We start from the raw sequence: 21,419 nt of genomic DNA, 5'->3' as shown, positions 1-21,419 counted from the left end.
TCTCCCAGAGGACCCTAGCTTGAGTCCCAGTACCTTTGTGGCACCTCATCTCCCTGCTGTCTGAGATGTCAGTGTATGGGGATCCAACACTCTCTTCTTCCCTCCAAGGGCACCCGGAAAACACACAGAGCACAAACATACATGCAGGCCGAACATCCACACACATAAAAAGAAATACAAAGTAAAGGATCTCATAAGCTTGCCCTTGTGCTTCAATGTTTTTTATTTTTTTCATACTTGTAATCCCAGTACTCGAGAGGCAGAGTCTCATGCAAGTGAGATTCATTCAAGCTCAAAGCTAGCCAGCCTAGTCTACATAATGAGTTCTAGGCTAGCCAGAACCACGTAGTGAGAGCCTGTCTTCATAAAATAAAACAAGCCAGATATTAAAAAAAAAAAAAAAAGGAAAGCCAAGACTAAACTTTGTGAAGGCCTGATTTGCGCAGAGTAAAAGGCACCTTGTAGAGGGAGCATTCCCATCCAGGCAGACACTGACGCATTTCCACTTCATTTCATGTGCTCAGACACCCACTAATCTGCTTTCCTGTGAATAGCTTGCCTTTGCTTGCTCTGGAGTTTCGTATGAATGGGAACACACCCGCTGCCAGATCCCACTGTCTGGCTTCTTTCACTGTGCATAAACGTTTTTGAAGTTAATTTGTGCTTTTCAGTAGTTTGGTGTAATTTACTGTTTCTTCCTCTTCCTCCTCCTCCTCTTTCTGCCCTCCCCCATTCTTTTGTTTTGAGAAAGGGTCCTGTTCTGTAGTCTAGGTCACTTAGAACTTCAGATTCTCCTACCTCAGTCTACTAAGTGCAGACAAGGTAGGTACTACCAAATCTAGCTAAAGCATGTGACTTAAAAATTTTAAACATATATTGTGTGTATATAGATGTATATAAATATATGTATTATATATTGTATACATACATATACACATGTTTATATGTATACACACACACGTGGGGTTCATGTATGCCATAGCATGGATGTAGAGGTCAGAAAACAACTTTTGGGCATTTTTCCTTCTACCATATAGGTTCCAGGGATCAAATCCAGATCGTCAGGCTTCTCAGCAAGATCTTTTTTTTTTTTTTTTTTCTTCGGAGCTGAGGACCGAACCCAGGGCCTTGTGCTTGCTAGGCAAGCGCTCTACCACTGAGCTAAATCCCCAACCCTCTCAGCAAGATCTTTTATCTGATGACCCATCTCGGTGGCTCAAGCATGCTGCATTTATTTCCTTTTTATTTTGTCCTGCATTTTTATGTAAGTGGATATTAAGTATGCACGATGTCAGTGCACTACATGAATGTAATGTCGGCAGAGGCCAGAAGAGGGCGAGTATTAGATCCCGAGTGAAAGCGGGTTGTGAGCTGCTGGGAATGGACCCCAGAGCAGCCAGAGTTCCAGACAGTTGAACCATTTCTCCTGTTCAGGTTTTTTGATTTGTTTGGTTACAGTGTTTCACTGTGTAACTCTGGCTGTCCTGAATTATGTAAACCTGCTAGTTTTGTGCCTAACTCTTAACACGCCTTTCTGTTCTGCCCATCCTCAATCTTAAATCCGTAATCCGCATCAAAGTGGTTTTTCTCTTCAGACACACTAGAAGAGGGCATCTGATCCCATTACACATGGTTGTGAGCCACCATGTAGTTGCTGGGAATTGAACTCAGGATCTCTGGAAGAGCAGTCAGTGCTCTTAGCCGCTGAGCCATCTCCCCAGCCCCCTAAAGTGTTTTAATTGTCAGCATGGCGGCACACACCTTTAATTTCAGTACCAGGGAGGCAGAAGCAGACATGGGCGGATCTCAGGGAGTTTCAAATTAGCCAGGCTACAGAGTAAGGCCCTATCAAAAAACAAACAAACAAAACCAGGTCGTTAGTATACGTTAGTATACTATACTATACTGCTCTGCACTAAACTGACAAGTTTTGAGATTGTTTTGAGCATCGCCAGGAATTCGGATTTAACTTGAGTCTGGATCCCTAAAATCCAGGGGAACTCCTCAGAATGCCGAGGGTATCGGTGTGAAGCCGAGTCTCTGTCCCGTCACCTCTGACACCTCCTAGGGAAGCTTAGAAGGTTTACGAATAAACAGTTTACTCAATTCACGCCTGGGTTAGGAGAAGCCGCTTATCTTTCGACCTTCTCAAGATGGCGGCTCTACAGTCCGCTCGAGCTACTCTAGCCACTTCCGAGATGGCGGATCCAAGCGGCCTACCTCAGGGCAGGCCCGAAAAATCTCGCGTTAGGTGAGGCTAACGCGCCAGTTCTCGCGAGAGAGCGCTCAGGCCAGCTAGGCGTTGTGTGATCAGCAGCTGGCGCGGAAGCTTCAGGTGGACAGTGATCGGTAAGGGGGTTTGAGGCGGTAGGCCGGAGGGCTGGCGGGGGCTCGGGAGGTGTACCGGCCGCAGCCAGAGCCGGATGTGCGAGCTGGCATAGGCGGAAGGACTCGGGTTCGCGATCGCCTGGACCAGGCTGCCGGAAGTGCGCCTGGGGATTTTCTTCTCCAGTGGAACTTGCAGGGAAACTGAGGCTCAGGGTGGAGCTCCGGGTCCTGGGATGCGCTGAGGCCGCCGTTTTCCTCTGCAGTTGCGGAAGATGTCGGACAGCGAAGACAGCAACTTCTCGGAGGAGGAGGACAGCGAGCGCAGCAGCGAGGCGGAGGAGGCCGAGGTCAGTGCCTAGGATTCTTAGGGGAGACGTTGCGCCTAGGGACGGGCAGGGCAGAGAGGGCCCTATGGGAGCCGGGGAGTCGGAACGGCTGGGGTCTCCCAGGTTGTCGGGAGAGATGGACGAGTGTGCAAGTCAAGGTGGAGCAGAGGGACAGGATCCGGAAGGTGGGGGATGCGTTCAGACGTCGTTGGTTTTTTTTTGTCACGTATCTGATTTGCTTCTTTTTGTTTATTTTTATTACTTGCGGTGCTAGGATTGAGTTCAGGGCCATGCTAGGTGCACACTCTCGTCTAGTTAGCCTCAGCTCTTAGTATTCTTTCGTGTTTGTGTTTTTAGGTATGCCCAGTTGTTCCAGAAGTGTATACGTATTGCCTACTCTGTGCCAGCCACAATTGTTTGTCCTTGGGCTCCTGTTAACAGATTTTAAAATGTAAATCGACAACTGATAAGTGAACATGAATTTGCTAATGTGAATACATATAGCCAATTAATATAAGACTCCTAGGTTCAGCATTACTAATCTGAAAATCCAAATTATTTTGTAACTTTGAGTCTTGTATTGATGCCCCCGAATGGAAAATTCCACATGTGACAGGTCAAAGTCAAGACACTGTGCACTAAAAATACTGTATTAGATTACTGTACACATATATGAATTTCACATATATGAATTTCATGTATTGTCCCATCCTAAGGTATCTTATTGTGTATGTGCAAATAATCCAAAAATCCTCCAAGACCTGAAATACGTATATTTTGGATTTTTAAAATTGTTCGTTTGCCTTTTTTTTTTTTTAAGGTTTATTTACTTATTTATACAAATATACTGTAGCTATCTATCTCTTTATAGATGGTTGTGAGCCACCATGTGGTTGTTGAGATTTGAACTCAGGACCTCTGGTAGAACAGTCAGTGCTCTTAGTCCTGAGCCATCTTTCCAGTCCATTCGTTTGCATTTTTTTCCCTAAAGATTTATTTATTTTATGTATATGAGTACACTGTAGCTGTCTTCAGACACACCAGAAGAGGGCATTGGATCCCATTACAGATGGTCGTGAGCCACCATGTGGTTGCTGGGAATTGAACTCAGGACCTCTGGAAGAGCAGTCAGTGCTCTTAACCGCTGAGCCATCTCTCCAGCCCTCATTTGCATTTTTGAGGCAGAGTTTCTAGGCTTGGCTGGCCTTGAACTCAGATCTGCTTTCGTCTGCCTCCTGAATTGAACCGCTTGAAATCTGAAATCTATTCACATCTTGTCTGAAACTGTGAATTAAGGATAAGGATATGTGGCCTGAGATAATCCTTTCTAGTACTCTGGTGAAAAATCCAAGCACAGAAAGGGAGTAGAGGATCCTAGCTGCACTTTCAAGCAGTTGGTCACAGTGAGTTAGAGTGACATTTGAATGGAGAGTTCTGGAAGAGAGGGGTAAGTCATATGGCTATATATTTTTTCTTTTCTTTTTTTTTTTTGTTTTTTGTTTTTTGTTTTTTGTTTTTTGTTTTGTTTTGAGATGGGATCTCCTAAATGTAACCTTAGTTGGCCTAAAACTAGCTATGTAGGTCAGGCTGGCAGACTCTATCTGCCTTTGCCTCCCAAATGCTGGGACTAAAGATGTGCCCCACCATGCCTGACCCTCCCTGCCTTCTTTTAATAATGGTGATAGAACTCAGGGCTTTGTACACATTAAGTATGATGTACACAGTAAGTATGAGCTCTGCCACTGAGCTACATCTTGTTAAATTTAGCGCGAGGAAGGGGGCTCTGTGTGTGTGTGTGTGTGTGTGTGTGTGTATAGGGAGTTAGTTCTTGGGCTAGAACCTCACAAATACCAGCAGGTATTTTGTCACCCAGCTGTGTCACCAAGACTAATTAACTTTTTGTTTTTATAATTTTATTGTATGTGAGTGTTTTGTGTGTATGTGTGGCTGTGCCACATGCCTTTGGTATGTTTTGTGTGTATGTGCAGCTGTGCCACATGCCTTTAGTATGCTGGAGGTCAGAAGATGTCAGATTCCCTAGAACTGGAGTTAGGGATGATTGTGAGCTGCCATACGGGTTCTGGGGATAGAACCTAGGTCTTCTGCATGAACAGCGAGTTCACTGTCACTACAGCTCCCTGAATTAGCTTAAGTTGTCAGCGCTTTCCAAGCTTTCCCTGTGAACAGTGTAAAACAAGTGAGGAAGGAACTGGGGACCCTGATGTCAGGACCATTGTCGGACTTCAGTCACCAGACAGTAACCTGAAGCTCCAAGTCACTGTCCCTTTCTTTAGTGGGAAGCAGAAGGAAGCAACATTCTGTCTGCTCAGAAGTGGCTATCTCTTCCTTTAGGTACAGGACTGGGGGTTGACCCCTGGCCTCAGGCATACTAGGCAAGTGTGCCACTTCTAAGCAGGATGCCCATGCCCCTGCTTCAGTCTGGCTTATATCAGTCTCCGTTTATCATCATGCTTCCCTTATGGCGGAGCTTAGAAAAGGGAAGGAGTCTTGGACCTGTGTATCAGGATTAGTGATATGGGTTTCCATTCCTTCCCCTTGCATGGGCTGCTTGTCTTCTGTAGGCATTTAGTTGGCAGTCTGTGCCTGTGTGGATGGTCCTATGCTCCCAGACAGGTATCATGGTACCATGGTGATAGAGGGCAGGTGGGAAGGTGACAGGACCAGCCTTTCCTCCAAGCTGTAGCACTGGGCCCCTGACAGTGACTCATGGCTTCAGGTCACTGCTGGTACTTTGTAGTCTGGTGGTAATGAGGCCAGGGTCCCTGGTTCCTTCCTTGCAGAGGTTTTCCACTGGGCATCTCATCAGACTTATGAGTCACCTGCTGGCTGGCTGTTGACACCAAGCAGAAGGCAGTGTGGCTGCCCCAGCTTCTGGAGACTGGGCCAGATGCCCTGTGTTGTGTAGGTAGGTTGGCTGTCAGGCACACAGCATGCTTGCTGTTGAAGGAGTCAGCTTGTTTCCCATTCGTACCCCTTCATTCAGCAAGGGCTCAAGTGCCTTGCTGGCTTACCACCCCACTTCTGGAGCTAAATCCTCAGGCAGAGACTGCAGGACTGATGAGGACAGTGTACAGCGTGGCGGAATAAGACCGGTGGCAGCGTAAGTGCTCCTCAGTTCTTAGGTCGTCTTCTCTCAGGCTTTCACTGCGGTCCTCATTTATGAGACTTACTAAGAACGGGCATTCCAGTTATGCTTACAATTCCAGATTGTTACCAAAACAGAACGAAAACCAAAGACTGTAGTCTAGACTCCAGGGAACACAGCAGTGTGCAGGAACTGATTACCTCAGAGAAAAAGGCTCTACAGGAGAAAAGAAGGCTTCTTTGGGACCTAGCCAGGGACACAGTGGCAAATTTGCTTGAAATGGGCCTGTAAAGTTTAGCCTTTTAAAATACGAGGCATTGGACTGTGCTCCTCCAAGTCCAAGGACCTGGGTTTGAGTTCTAGGATCCATGTGGTGAGACAGAGAGCTGACTCCTGCAGGTTGTCCCTCACGTGAGCCCACACATAAAATACCTGTGTAAAAAATGCAATGAGAGATACTGTGGCCTAGGCAGTATTATTAAGAGAATTCCTTTTTTTCTAGTGTTTATTTTTGAGACGTATCCCTGGCAGGCCCAGCCCTGGCTATATAGGCAGGGTGCTGTGAACCTCACAGATCCACTGCCTCCTGAGTTCTGGGAGTGCAGGTGAGCACCACTCACCTGGGTCAGTGATGGGTTCGTGGTTTTGTTTTTAGATTTATTTATCTTTATTTTATGTGTATGAGTGGTTTGCTTCCCTGTTTGTATATGTACCACATGTGTGCCTGCAGAAGTCAGAAGTCGTTAGATCTTCCAGATCTTATGGGGTCCTGGGAACTGAACCCACCTAAGTCCTCTGGAGGAGCAAGTTTTCTATGTCTCAGAGCCATTAGCAGCCCTTTTCTCAGCTTTTGAAGCAGAGTCATGGAGTCCAGGCTGACTTGAATTTGCTATTCAGCCAAGAGAGAATCCTTTGCCTCCTGATCCTCTGTTTCCACCTCCATAGTGTCAGTCACTATACGCCTACTCTGGGCTGGGCAATGCAGGGTACCCACTGCTGCCCCAGCCTTTGGCAGATCAGTGTTCAGAGATGCGGTAGGGAGGGAGCCTGGCTTCACCTAGAGAAGAAGAGAGCAAGTCAGGTTGTCTGCAACAGGAAGGTGTTTTGTTTTTCTTCTTTGACCCAGTAACATAATCCAGGCCTTGTGCATCCCAAGAAAGGGCTCTAACACTGAGCTACAAACTCAGCCCAGGAATAACTTTTTTCTTGCAGTGTTGGCAGCGTATCCCAGGCCTGGCATAGAATAAATAATGGTTCTATATAGACCAGACTGTCCTTGAACTCGGAGATCTACCTGCCTCTGCCTCATGAATGCTGATGGTACATAACTTTAATCTTAGCACTTAGATCTTCATGAGTTCGAAGCCAGTCTGGTCTATAGAAAGAGTTCTAGGACAGCCAGGGCTACACAGAGAAACCCTACCTCAAAAAGGAGGGGTGGGGGAAAGTATGGGCCAGCACACCCAGCTTAAAGTTTTTTTAGTGTGTATGTCTGTGATTATATGCTGCTATGACTGCTCTGCGATGATGCAGGGTGCCCTCCAGATCAAAAGAGGGCTCTGATCTCCCAGCATTAGAATTATAGGCAGTTGTGAACCACCCAGTGTGAGTGCTGGGAATTGAACCGTAGAATAACTGCTAAGCCATGTTAAATGTACATGTTGGGGGGCTGGAGAGATGGCACAGGGTTAAGAACACTGACTGCTCTTTCAGAGGTCCTGAGTTCAATTCCCAGCAACCACATGGTGGCTCACAACCATCTGTAATGTGATCTGATGCTCTCTTCTGGCAAGCAGGTGTGTATGCAAAAGAGCACTCGTGTATATAATAATAAAATCTTTTTTAAAATGTACATATTGATAAAATTTGGTGTTTATTACTTTTCTTTTAAAAATATTTCTTTATTCTTTGACAGTTAGACACATGTATACATTATATCTTTTTATTTTTTTAAAACATTTATTTATTATGTATACATCATACGTCTTTCTGCCTGCATGTATGCCTGCAGGCCAAAAGAGGGCACCAGACCTGATTATAGATGGTTGTGAGCCACCATGTGGTTGCTGGGAATTGAACTCAGGACCTCTGGAAGAGCAGACAGTGCTCTTAACCTCTGAGCCATCTCTCCAGCCCCCCATTATATCTTTTTAAATCCCTTTCTTAAGACAGGGTTTTATTTTGTAACCTTAACTGGCCTGAAACTCCTCCTCTGGTCTCCAGTGTTGGGATTTAAGGCATGCTCTGCCATACCTGGCCATAATAATGGATTTTTTAAAAAGATTTATTTAATTATTTTATGTATATGAACACACTATCGCTGACACACCAGAAGAGGGCATCTGATCTCATTACAGATGGTCGTGAGCCACCATGTGGTTGCTGGGATTTGAACTCAGGACCTCTGGAAGAGCAGTCAGTGCTCTTCTTTTTTTCTCCCCCCCCCCCCCCCCCCCCCCGAGCTGGGGACCGAACCCAGGACCTTGCGCTTCCTAGGCAAGCGCTCTACCACTGAGCTAAATCCCCAACCCCGCAGTCAGTGCTCTTAACCTCTCAGCCATCTCTCCAGCCCCATTAGTGGATCTTGATTACATGCACTCCCAACACCCCTCTTACTCCTCCAGTGCCCCTCCAATGAGCCTCCCAACTTTGTGTTTGTATTTTAAAGATTTGTTTATATATTTTATGTATGTGAATACACTGTAGCTGTCTTCAGACACAAGAGGGCATCAGATCCCATTACAGATGGTTGTGAGCCACCATGTGGTTGCTGGGAATTGAACTCAGGACCTCTGGAAGAGCAGTCAGTGCTCTTAATCACTGAGCCATCTCTCCAGCCCCAGCATTTATTCATTTATTTTTATGTACAGCATTCTGCCTGCATATGTGACTGCAGGCCAGAAGAGGGCACCAGATCTCATTACAGATGGTTGTGAGCCACCATGTGGTTGCTGGGAATTGAACTCATGACCTCTGGAAGAGCAGTCAGTGCTCTTAACCACTGAGCCATCTCTCCAGCCCCCAGCCAGTGCTTTTAATCTGCTCTTATGCCAGTGCTCTTATCTCCAGCCTGTGATCTTTTAAATCCACTGAATCCAGTAGTGCTGCCTTCATGAGCATAGACACCCTCCTAGTGGCCTCACCGCTGAGAAAGAATTACCCCTGCTCTCCCAGCCTGCATTAGTTGCTAGTAGCTCCTCAGCTGGTGTCACGAGCCCCTCCCCGTTGAGCAAGCTGCTATGAGTCTATGAGTTCAGTAGGCTCATCGGATCTTGAAGACAATGTTTCACAGCCCTCCTATGTAGCTGTAAGGGTTTATGCCTGCTCTTGCTCTGAGTTGAGACTTATTTGGGCACTATAGCCGGGCAGATTCTCAGGTATTCTAACCTGACAGAACTGGCCTGGCCTATATCCCTCCATGTGGCCCAGTACCTGTCCATCTTAGTCTGGGGCTGGCACCTGCTTCTTTATCCTTGTCCTGCCGGCTAGTGGTGCTCTGGTCTCAGATTCCCACCTGGGACCCTGTGTCCAGCCCAGCTATAGACAATTCAGCTCTTATTTGCCAATCAGAAGGTGACTGAGGGGGTTGGGGATTTAGCTCAGTGGTAGAGCGCTTGCCTAGGAAGCGCAAGGCCCTGGGTTCGGTCCCCAGCTCCGAAAAAAAAAAGAACCAAAAAAAAAAAAAAATACTAGAACCGGATATGCGTCATCGTAAGGGCAGTACCCAAGTCCAGCCTGTAACCAGACCTCCATCTGCACAGAAATCAGCATTTGAATACAAGGACAGTCTACACAGTGCACCAAAAAAAAAAAAAAAAAAAAAAAAAAAGAGCCCAAAAAAACAAAAGACGGCATACTAACACCCCTGTCCTCTGGCTTTTACATTCTTTCTACCACGAGCCCTGTACACTTATTCTTGCCACTTAGACCAGTTATGAGTCTGCATTAAGCACTGTCCACTGCAAAACAAAACAAAACAAAACAAAAAAAAATCTTCCTTGGGCTAGAGAGATGGCTCAGTGGTTAAGAGCATTTGGTGCTCTTCAAATGAGGGCCTGGTTCAGTTCGCTGCACCAGTTCAAAACTATCCTTAACTCTTAATTCCTGGGGATTTATCTGATGGCTTTTTCTGGTCACCAGGTATGCATGAGGTGCACAGATGACGTGTAGGTAAAACAGTTATTCACATAAAATGGAGTAGATCAAAAACAAAAAGGCGCTCCCTTGACCAAGGTCAAGAGCAGTTTTGAAGTTCTAGTTCTGCTTTATTAGTTCTTGCACTTCTTCCTCTCTTCCCACCCTTACTCCACTCCCAGCCCCCAACACTAGGTAGGAAGGAAAGGTTAGCAGGGAAAGGGGGCGTGGACCTCTTTACAGGACTTCCTGCTGATTGGGGACAGTGTTTCTTGGGGCCACTTTAATCTTTCATCTGAATATCTCCAACTTCTTGTCAAACTGCAACAACAGCCACCAGGAGCAGCAGCCTCTTGGGGCTCTGGGATTTATTCTCTCTCCAGAGACCCCAGAATTAAAGTGTGTGCAGCTGGCAAAATGATGCCCATCTTGGAGAGTGAGACAATCATAGTTAATAGCTATGGGCAAACTGAAGTGCCCTGTATCTCACACCTGAGATTAAATAAAAAACATTCATGTATTGTAACTGGGTTTTTAAAGAAGCCAAGCTTTCATTATAGTTAACAGCACTTGCTCATCCAGAGACCTGGCTCTGGTTCTCAGTGTCCAGGTCATGTGGCTTACAGCTGTCTGTAACTCTGGCTCCAGTGGACCCCATACCTGCTGAGGGCCCCTGCACACAGCTGGCACTTACTTACATAGGCTGAGCACATGCACATGTGCAAATACATATAATAAGCAGAATTAGAATAAAAACAACATAGAGAGATACTGGGTGAATAGGTTATAGCACTGTGAAGAAGGAAGGAGCCTTGAGCTGGTGAGTTAAAGGCTGATCCTTGAGCATCAGAATTTGTGGATCTGTTTGTAACTAGTAAGAAACAAGGATTAGAATCCAGGGGAGTATAGGCCTGGCAGACCCAGAGGCTGTGGCATGTGGGGTAGGCTCTGTTTCTGGAAAATAGTGGAGAATAGAAGCATCAGCAGCAGAGACGGGAGTTGAGGTCTTGGATGGTAATGGCTCAATGAGAGAGGCGTGGGAGGATGGAGCAACATGGCCCTAGGGAGAGACATGGAAGGTCTGTCTGAAGCTGCTTTTAAGGGATGAATGGAAACTGTGAATGTGGTTTACACCTATACTCTAGTGCTTGGGAAACAGACAGGAGGATGCCATACACACATTCATGGGCCAACCTAGGCTACACAGTGAGTTCCAAGGGGGTCTGCATTACTGAATGACACCTCCACCACATGTTCTTGTGCTCACTCTCGCATTCTCGCTCTCGATCCCCCCCCCCACACACACACAAGTGGAGTGATTGGAGCCTAGGGGAAGTAGCAGCTATGTTGACCCTTAGTGTTAGGAAATGTAAGGGGGGGGGGGTTGGGGATTTAGCTCAGTGGTAGAGTGCTTGCAAGTGCAAGGCCCTGGGTTCGGTCCCCAGCTCCGGAAAAAAAAAAAAAGGAAATGTAAGGGGTTAGCACCAGGGACATCCATTGTTGAGTATCAGACACCTGGAACAGATCCCAGAGTTAGGAGCTGGACTTTTCAGGAAGCACAGAGAAGAGCAACAAGCCATAAATACCTGGTATGCAATGGCTCTCAGAGTAAGGGATCCAGTGAAGGGATTGGCTCCCAGGGGTTGGTTGAGTGGCTGGGTCTTGGTTCTACTGTCACTTGAATTAGGACAGATCAGAGGCCTGGTCAGGTCGGGACTTTGAGGGCATTGTGGACATGCATGTGAGACACAGAGACAGAGATAGATGAGGTTTTTTTCTGGGTTTGGGGATAGTAAAATCCTGGTGCCTCAACTCTGATCCTGTAGGTAGAGGAAGACCGGCGAAGTGCCGCAGGCAGTGAAAAAGAAGAGGAGCCCGAGGAAGAGGAGGAGGAGGAAGAGGAGGAATACGATGAGGAGGAGGAGGAGGAGGATGATGACCGGCCTCCCAAGAAACCACGCCATGGGGGCTTCATTTTAGATGAGGCTGGTATGTCACAGAGCCAGGAAGCTTAAAGAGTGCATAAGACAGTCTGTGGTTCAGGGGTGTGTGTGTGTGCGCGCGCGCGTGCATACATGTGTACACATGTACATTCACATGAAGATGTGGGGATTACCTGGCAATGGTGGCCCACACCTTTAATCTCCACATTCGGGAGTTGGAGGAGGCATGTTGAGAAAAAAGAAAGGAAGTGTGGGGATTGACTGTGCCGACTAATGACTTGTGGAGCCACATCCCCCACACCTAGGCACATGTTATTCCATTGAGCCATCCTCTAGCCCTCTTTTACTTTTTATTCTGAGACAAGGTCTGGCTAGTTTGCTTAGGCTGGCCTTGGACTTGCAGTTTTCTTTTCTTTTTTAAAGATTTTATTTATTTTATATAAGTGAGTACCCTGTTACTCTCTTCAGACACATCAGAAAACGGAATCAGATTGTGTTGCAGATGGTTGTGGGCCACCATGTGGTTGCTGGGAATTGAACTCAGGACTCAGGACCTCTGGAAGAGCAATCAGTGCTCTTAACCGCTGAGCCATCTCTCCAGCCCCTGCAGTTTTCTTGCTAGCCTCTCAAAAGTAGTTGAGATGGCTAGCCTATTTCATGGAGCCTGACACAGAATGCTGGGGTTACAGGTGTTTGCCTCCATGCCAGCTCTGGTCCTAATTATTTAGAAGGGATATATGTGAATGGGTTGGGGGAGATGGCCTTTAGAGACAGGTAGGTCTACATTACACATACCCCTGTCCCACTATACCAGTGTGTGGTATGACCTTGGGTAGAGAGTGTTGTGCCTCTCTGAGCCTGTGTCTAGGTCTATGGATTTCTGTCCAGGTCTTGTCTCATAGAAGTTTTTCATTCTCTTGGAGTTGTCATTCTGAGTTCACCATTCCTCCCTGCTGATCCCATTGGCTTTCCCATTCAGATGTCGATGATGAATATGAAGATGAAGACCAGTGGGAAGATGGAGCTGAAGATATCCTGGAGAAAGGTGTGTGTGGGACCTGCCTGTAAGACCACTTTGGGGGTGGATCATGCCTGGGAGGGTGTCTTTCTTTTAAGTCCTTCTCCCTACCCCATGCCCTGCAACCACCCCAGCCCTCACTCTCTTCACCTTGCTTCTTTCTGTCCTTACCAGAGAGACAGCTTCCCCCAAACGTTTTCCTTTTAGGCCCATGAGTGGGGGGCGGGGACTGTCCGGTGGGTGGTATTGTGGGTAGAGGATTCTGGGTATCCCTTTTGTAAGGTGTAGGGTGGGTGGGCTCTGACCCTGATCCCCCCCACTTGCTGGGCCAGTGCCCCCTCCCCTGTTTTTTTCCGTTCTGTGCGCCTCATACATTTCGGCTTCTCCCCACCCACCTGGTGCCTGGCCTTTACTTTTGGTTTTCAACCTTCCTGTGTCCCTGTGCCCCACCCCATTGGTTGATTTTGCTGCTATAATTTGGCTCATACTTTGTCTACCCTGCACACCACTACCACCACCACCACCACCACCACCACCACTACCACCACCACCTTCTCCTCTTCCTCCGAGTAGAAGAGATTGAAGGTAAGAACCGGGAAAGTGTGGTCTGTGGCTCTCCTCCTATATCCTGTGTGGCCCTGGGGCTCTGATTCACATGGGGTGCAGAGTTAGGCAGTTTTGGGTCGCTGACCTAGGAAAGGTATACATTTCTGTGTCCATAGGTCTAAATGTAGTGTATACAAGTGTGTGGGGAAGGGCAGCTCAGGGTATGCTTAGCTGACAGCTGTGAGATGGAGAACTGCCGGATGCCCCCAGCACCTGGGCCTAGCCCTGAACACTGATGAGAATCAAGAGGTTGAGTAGGACAGAGGATGGGGGAAGGATGGGGTGTCCTCAGCCAGGTGTCTTCCTGCCCCAGGGCCAGGTGTGGCCCCTGAATTTCCCAAGTCCATTCCCAGACTGACTCCCCTTCTGCCTCTGTTTCCAGCCTCCAACATTGATAACGTTGTGCTGGATGAAGACCGCTCTGGGGCTCGTCGTCTGCAAAATCTCTGGAGGTGAGCAAGTGAGGAGACCTGGTGGGACCTCGCTTCCTTGGACAGATGTGGGGTGGGTCAGCCTGCCCTCCTCCACTTTCCTTCATACCTGCTTTCCTCCTCATATCCCAGGGACCAGAGAGAAGAAGAACTGGGCGAGTATTACATGAAGAAATATGCCAAGTCATCTGTGGGAGAGACGTGAGTGCCTGGCGGGTGCAGGGGGTCCCTATGTGGGAGGCAGGTGCGGTCTGCTGGAGCATCCCCTTCTCAATGCCCTTCTCTCTCTAGGGTATATGGAGGGTCTGATGAGCTCTCAGATGACATCACCCAGCAGCAGCTGCTCCCAGGAGTCAAGTAAGAGAGTAGGAGGATAGGAATCAGGGTTGGGGGCTATAGGGGTGACTCAGTGGTTAAGAGCACTGACTGCTCTTCCAGAGGTCCTGAGTTCAATTCCCAGCAACCACATGGTGGCTCACAACCAGCTGTAATGAGATCTGGTGCCCTCTTCTGGTGTGTCTGAAGACAGCTACAGGGTACTCACATGCTTAAAATAAATAAATTAATTTAAAAAAGAAAAAAGAGGGCTGGAGAGATGGCTCAGCGGTTAAGAGCACCCGACTGCTCTTTCAGAGGTCATGAGTTCAATTCCCAGCAACCACATGGTGGCTCACAACCATCTGTAAAGAGATCCGATGCCCTCTTCTGGTGTATCTGAAGACAGCTACAGTGTACTTATATATAATAAATAAATAAATCTTTAAAAAAAAAAAAAAAAGAAAAAAGAAATCTGGGTGGGAATTCCATACATGATCAACACAGAGAAGTGGAGGAAGTAAGAGTCCTTGTTTGGTTCATGAGATGTGGTTCCTGGGCCAGAGGGGAAGATAAATGGTGATATAGACCATGACTTACTGAGGAGACAGTTTTGGTACTCAGCTTCCTTGTCTCTTTCTTATCCTGTGCTACATAGGGACCCCAACCTGTGGACGGTCAAGTGTAAGGTACGTGTTCTGATCTTGGGCTGCATGTGAGGAAGGGCCATATGTCTCTCTGGGTCTTCTTGCACAGTCTGTCTCTTGGTCTTTCTGTGGCTGTCCCCCCTCTCTTTGTCTTACCCACTTTTAGTCCCTTTACCTCCTTTGCTCATGTCCCTTAGTACCTATTTCTGGACTCTATCCCCTTCCATCTCTCTTCTACTACCTCTTCCATTCACCGTCCTTTGCTGCTCCTGTGTCCACCAGCTTTCCTGGGTCCTGCTCTCTCCCTGTCAGCTCTCTAAAACCCATCTCTCTTTCCAGATTGGGGAGGAACGGGCCACAGCAATTTCCTTGATGCGAAAATTCATCGCTTACCAGTTCACAGACACAGTAAGTGCAGTAGTGAACTGGTTGTGGGTGAGGAACAGGTCTCAGCCTGGGTGGAAGGATACGACAGACTCTAGGTGCCCTTGGGCAAGCAGTGAGTGAGTGAGCAGATGAACTAGAACAAAAGAATAAGACCACTGCCCAACTGGAGGGCTCTGCCTCCTGGGACTTTGTTTTTGTTGGTGTTGTTTGTTTTTTACTGGAGAAACAGCTGACTGATGATGGGAACTGAACTCTTGCCCTTTTGGTTGGTGAGTACTAGCCTTCAAGGGCGGAGCCATCTCTCCAGTCCTTGTTTTGGAGCATATGTACATACAAACATATGCTGTGTATAGGAGTATCATGGGATGTATGCATACATCTGTGCATTCATGAAGAAGCTAGAATCTTGTTGGTCACTGCCTTACTCTATTGAGATGGGTCTCACTGAACCTGGAGTTCCTCTTTTTTTGTTAGACTGGCTGGCAAAGCCCAAAGATGTTCCTGTCTCACTCCATAACTTTGTACCCGCTAGCTTTTATGTGCATGCGTGCATGAGTGTATATTAAAAAATGGGATAGAGAAATGGCTCAGGTGTTAGGGATGCACATTGTTCTTAAAGAGGGCTGGAGTTTAGTTCCCAGCTCCCACATCGGGCGGCTCACAATAATACAACTGCCTGTAACTACAGCTCCATGAGATCTGACCCCGCTCTTCTCAGGCGCATACACAGATACATATGTACACATAAATAATCATAAAAATGTTTTTAAAAACACACACAAAAGTCTTTTGGCCAGATACGGTAGGCCATACCCGAAATATTAGTACTTGGGAGATTATAGCAGGAGGATCAAGAGTACAAGGACAACTTGGGCTACACAAGAAACTGTTTGAAAAAACAAGAAGATTGGAGGTGTGACCCAGTAGGTCATGTCCTTGCTGAGCCTGTGGTCCTGGGCTTGGTCTTTAGCACTGCATAGATCGGATACAGTAATGCATATCTCTAATTCAGCATTCGGGAGGTAGAGGCAGGCGGAGAGGGATTCAAGATTGTCCTTGGCCAGTCTGGGCTGTGAAACCCTCTCTCAAAACACAGGGTTTAGGAAGATAACTCAGTTGATAAAATGCTTGCTGTGCAAGAATTAAGACCTGAGTTCAATCTTTAGTCTCCATGTACAACAGCTGAGAATGGTAGTGTGTGCTTGTGACTCCAGTGCGACATAGGTCCATCTTTGGGGTTCTCTGGCCAGTCTAGCCAAGTCAGTGAGCTACAGGCCAATTGAAAGTCTATCATAAAGAATAAGGTACAGGAGGATGACCTCTGACCCCAGTGATTCATATATGTATATGAACATACACACACAGGCTAACAGAAGTAAATGCCAAATTAAAACTTTAAAGGCAAGGTCTCTTTAGTTCAGACTGGCTCTGAGCTCATAATAATTTTCTTGCCTTAGTTACTAGATTTGTAAGTAAGTTAAACCCAGCATGTTTTAGTATTCAAGTTTATGTCTCTATCATCAGTGTGCTATAGCTCTCAAACATGGAATGAAAGCTAACACCACTAAGCCAGTAGCTTTAGTCCCAGCACTTGGGAGTCAGGCAGGTGGATCTCTGAGTTTGAGGCCTGCCTGGTCTACATAGTAAGTTCCAGGACAAACAGGGCTCTACAGAGAAACTCTGTCTTAAAAACCTTAAAAAGAGGGGTTGGGGATTTAGCTCAGTGGTAGAGCGCTTGCCTAGCAAGCCCAAGGCCCTGGGTTCGGTCCTCAGCTCAAAAAAAAAAAAAAACCTTAAAAAGAGGATGATGGGGTTGGGGATTTAGCTCAGTGGTAGAGCGCTTGCCTAGGAAGCACAAGGCCCTGGGTTCGGTCCCCAGCTCCGAAAAAAAAGAACAAAAAAAAAAAAAAAAGAGGATGATGAGAAGGAGAAAAAAAACTAATACCATCACTAGTAGTCACTCTCCATGCCCACTCAGTGACTGAGGTCCACTCTGAGTTCCTCATTTTTTCATGATTTCACTGTGTTTTTTTGCAGTGTAGTTAAGCTATAACTCAACCAGTCCTTGCCGGGAATGCAGAAATTGTGTTTCTGTTATCTAAGCATTAAGGTGGTGGAGACAGGAGGAAAAGGAATTCAAGGCCAGCTTAGAACAGAACTTCTGTCATTTTGAAGCTTCTATTACATGACCACCCCAGTGTGTGCCGCTTTGGCAGTATACCTCTGTGGGAGAGCCAAAGAGTAGCATCCTGACTTCACTAACTATTTCCTCACTGTCCGTCTCCCACCTTTGTCTCCAGCCCCTGCAGATTAAGTCAGTGGTTGCCCCGGAGCATGTGAAGGGCTACATCTATGTGGAGGCCTACAAACAGACCCATGTGAAGCAGGCCATTGAGGGTGTGGGCAACCTGCGGCTTGGCTACTGGAACCAGCAGATGGTGCCTATTAAGGAGATGACCGATGTACTCAAGGTGGTGAAGGAGGTGGCCAACCTGAAGCCGAAGTCCTGGGTCCGCCTCAAGAGAGGCATCTACAAAGATGACATCGCTCAGGTGGGAGGCCATGGGGCAGCTGAGTGGGCAGTGTTCATATACACTGCACTTCTTCCTTCCCACTCCCTTTCCAAGAGCCAAGAACAGAGCCTCCCTCAGGGCAGGGACACAGGTGAGGGTGTAGCTCTGGGCCCACAGGAGGGATGGTTCTTCCTAGGACATTCAAAGGCAAGTTGAGTAAAGGTGGAAAAAGGGACTGATGATGAACCACACGGAGTGTGCGGGAGGTAAGATCCCTGAAGCAAGGCTGGAGAAATGGCACAGTGGCCAAGAGAGAGCAGTGGTTATGCTTCTAGAGGGACTGGTTTGGGTCACAGAATCATATGGTGGCTCACGTCCTTCTGAAAGGATCTGATGCTTTCTCTATTCCTGAGGGAACCAGGTACAACATACAGACAGACACAGAGACCACCTCCACAAAAACACGCATGAGATAAAACAAACAACCCCCCCCCCCAAACCTCAAGATGGCTAAAGCAGGGGGGAGTAGAACTTAATTTTGTGGTAATAGGCACCATGGTTCGTTGTCGGTCCTTTTCGCTGGTTGGTTTTGTTGAGACAGGGTCTTACCTTGCAGTCCCAGCTGGACTGGAACTTACAGTGTAGAGTGTGTGATCCCACATTCATAGAGATTCACCTGCCTCTGCCTCTGCCTCTGCCTCTGCCTCTGCCTCTGCCTCTGCCTCTGCCTCTGCCTCTGCCTCTGCCTCTGCCTCTGCCTCTGCCTCTGCCTCTGCCTCTGCCTCTGCCTCTGCCTCTGCCTCTGCCTCTGCCTCTGCCTCTGCCTTGAGTGCTGGGGTTAAAGACTTGTAAACCTTTGGCTTCAGTGGACAGAAATGGGGAAGGTTCTATGGAATGCAATCCAGTTTTAAATTTCCTTATGCATTGGCTAGTGAACCTAGGGCCTTAAATATTCTTGGCAATGTTCTTCCATGGAGCCACATACCAAGCCGTCACTGGTCGGTTCTAGGTAAATGCTCTACTGTGGAACCCCTTCCAACCCCAGCAGGGAAGGTTGGAATCTTAAAGTTTACAGTTGAGGGGATTCATGGGTATGTAAAAATGAGAATGACTGTGCCAGGGCCTTAAACTAATGATAGTTGCCTGATTTGAATACAGGAGACTGTGGTTTCATCCCCTGCACCTGCAGAGAAAATGGGACAGAAAGGGGCTGGGACTGTAGCTCTACCAACGTAGAGTGCGTGCCTGGAGTGTAGGAGGCCCTGGCTTAAATCTTCAGCCCTGTATAGAACCAGGCATGGGGGTTCATGCCTATAATCCCAGAGTTCAGGAGGTAGAGTCAAAAGCTCAGGACCATCCTCAGCTATTCAGCAAGTCTGAAGCCAGCCTGAGCTATTGGGATCCTTCCTGTCTTTAAAAGATAAGAAAATTGCCAGGCGTTGGTGGTGTGCACTTTACTATCAGCACTCAAAGTGCAGAGGCAGGCGAATCTCTGAGTTCCAGATTCTCTCTGCCTGGTCTGTAGAGTGAGTCCCAGACAGTCAGGGCTACACAGAGAAACCTGCCTCAAAAACAAACAAACAAACAAACAAACAAGCAAACAAACATTAAAAGAAGGAAGAAAATGCTCTAGGCTGTGGCCTGAGCATAATAGAGTGCAGAGTTATGGGAAAGGGGAGCTGTTTGGAGAGAGCAGTCATTAAGCTGTGGTCCAGGGTTTGTGGGAACTTTCAGATATCCAAATGAGGAAAGCAAGTGGGCAGTACATGTTCATTTCCAGTGCAGAGAAGTGTCGGGTAGAGTAGACAGGCTTCTGGGAGTTGCGAGCAAGCATATTTATTCTTTGTTCCTTTCTGGCCTCTCTAGTACTTCCCTTCAGGTTGCTAGGGTCAGTGCAGTCTGACTGGACCCTGCTGACCTGCTTCCTTCCTCCAGGTGGACTACGTCGAGCCCAGCCAGAACACCATTTCCCTGAAGATGATCCCGCGCATTGACTATGACCGCATCAAAGCCCGCATGAGCTTGGTACTTTGAGCTGTGGTGTCTGCTAGGGGAACACCTGTATCCTTGCTGGTGGCCATCCCTCCTCCCTCACCTCTCCCATATGTGTCCCTTGTCTTCCACAGAAAGACTGGTTTGCCAAAAGGAAGAAGTTCAAGCGGCCTCCACAGAGGCTCTTTGATGCTGAAAAGATCAGGTAAGCATGGGGCTGCATGTTACAATGTGGTTTTGGTGGTCTCTTCAGGCTCTTCCCTCTTAGGTGCATTGTGTGAACACTTAGCTGGGCAGTCTAGCCTCAGGCAGGCACATTCTGTCTTGGGACCTCAACTTCCTCTGATGATTTTTCTCCTTTTCTTTTTTAGTATTGATTGAATGCAGGGTCTCGTTCATGCTAAGTAAGCACTCTCCCACTGAGCCACATCCCAGCCTGTTACATATTGCTAATAACGATGAACCACCCCTGTCTCCCAGGGTTATAGTAATTGACTCTGTGTGTGTGTGTGTGTGTGTGTGTGTGTGTGTGTGTGTGTGTGTGTGTGTGTGTGTGTCTGTCTGTCTGTCTGTCTGTCTGTCTGTCTGTCTGTCTGTCTGGTTAGAGCAGAAGTCCCAGCTTTACAGTTTCTTCTCTTGTCCTTGTGAGTCTGGATATCTCCCAGGTTGATGAAGTGGAATAGCCTCTGGTGAGAACATCTAGGACTGGCTGAAGTTATGGGTGACAAGCAAAAGAGGGAGGGGACATAGTTTTTTCTGGTCCTGTTCTGGAACCTGCTATGTGTGAGGTAGTCAGGCAGGTTTTTGGTTTGGTGCTAGGATAGAGCTTAGGGCATTAGGCACATTGTCCAGGCGTCTATCACTAGGCCCTCAATGTGCCCAGTAGAGCTCACTTGCCCAGACTCCCCAAGTAGCAAAGATGGCTGAGGGAACAGCCATCGAATGTTTCCTTGTAGTGGCCACCATCTTTCCCTCCTGGGGGCTTAAGCTAAGTACTTGTACCCTATGTTTAGGGCGAGGGACCCTGACAGGTTGGGCTGCAGTTAAGACACAGGATTGACTCCTGCCTGCCTGGATTATAACTGTCAGCCTTGCACTGAGCCACCTTGAGATCACCTTCCCTACATGATGGTGTCCAGCTTCTGATGTCACAGGACTTGGGGGCATCTGGACAGCTGTGAACATACAGAGAATTTTGCCCCTGCCCTCCACGAACAACATTTGTTTATCTTTGTTTCTGAGAGTCTGCCAACTCTGTCCACTGAGAATAGAGATAGCAGCAGGTCCCGAAGGCCTGCTCTGATGGCATTGACATGCCTGTTCCAGTGACCCAGTAGGGCAGGTCACTTCGTTTAGCTTGCCTTTGGGGTGTGAGAAATCATTCGAGCCAGAATGATTGTATGCTGGAGGGTCCTGAGCCCTTTTCCATCTAGGAAAAGGATCACACACACATCCTTACCGTCTTCTGTTCTCCCCTGAATTCCAGGTCCTTGGGGGGTGATGTTGCCTCTGATGGTGATTTCCTCATCTTTGAGGGTAACCGCTACAGCCGGAAGGGCTTCCTGTTCAAGAGCTTTGCCATGTCTGCTGTGGTAAGGCTTGGTGGGCAGTGCTCATGGGTGGGTAGCTTTTGTTCCTCCTGGAGCCCTGGTCTCCAGTGGTTTGTTCCATGC

The 21,419-nt window shown here is 47.6% G+C and overlaps 1 protein-coding gene across 9 annotated transcripts in view; it reads left to right on the top strand.

Annotated features, from left to right (window-relative positions):
- The first annotated feature begins 2,275 nt into the window (after window positions 1-2,275).
- The window catches only part of Supt5h (SPT5 homolog, DSIF elongation factor subunit), a 29,173-nt gene continuing 10,029 nt past the window's right edge, over window positions 2,276-21,419 (top strand). For 2 of the 9 annotated variants that reach the window (XM_087555114.1, XM_087555111.1), the window contains exons 1-13: window positions 2,289-2,349; window positions 2,592-2,675; window positions 11,721-11,883; window positions 12,817-12,882; window positions 13,844-13,913; window positions 14,025-14,093; window positions 14,184-14,249; window positions 14,866-14,896; window positions 15,194-15,262; window positions 17,542-17,793; window positions 19,690-19,779; window positions 19,881-19,951; window positions 21,233-21,338. In XM_087555114.1, the coding sequence (XP_087411240.1) occupies window positions 2,601-2,675; window positions 11,721-11,883; window positions 12,817-12,882; window positions 13,844-13,913; window positions 14,025-14,093; window positions 14,184-14,249; window positions 14,866-14,896; window positions 15,194-15,262; window positions 17,542-17,793; window positions 19,690-19,779; window positions 19,881-19,951; window positions 21,233-21,338 (1,128 nt within the window). In that variant the 5' untranslated portion in view covers window positions 2,289-2,349; window positions 2,592-2,600. 9 annotated transcript variants of the gene reach the window in all.

This window comes from Rattus norvegicus, chromosome 1 (genome assembly GCF_021556685.1).
Source record: "Rattus norvegicus strain SHRSP/BbbUtx chromosome 1, alternate assembly SHRSP_T2T, whole genome shotgun sequence".
NCBI classification, from domain to species: domain Eukaryota; kingdom Metazoa; phylum Chordata; class Mammalia; order Rodentia; family Muridae; genus Rattus; species Rattus norvegicus.
Note: the sequence above shows the minus strand (reverse complement) of the source record. Positions and strands in the feature narration are given on the sequence as shown.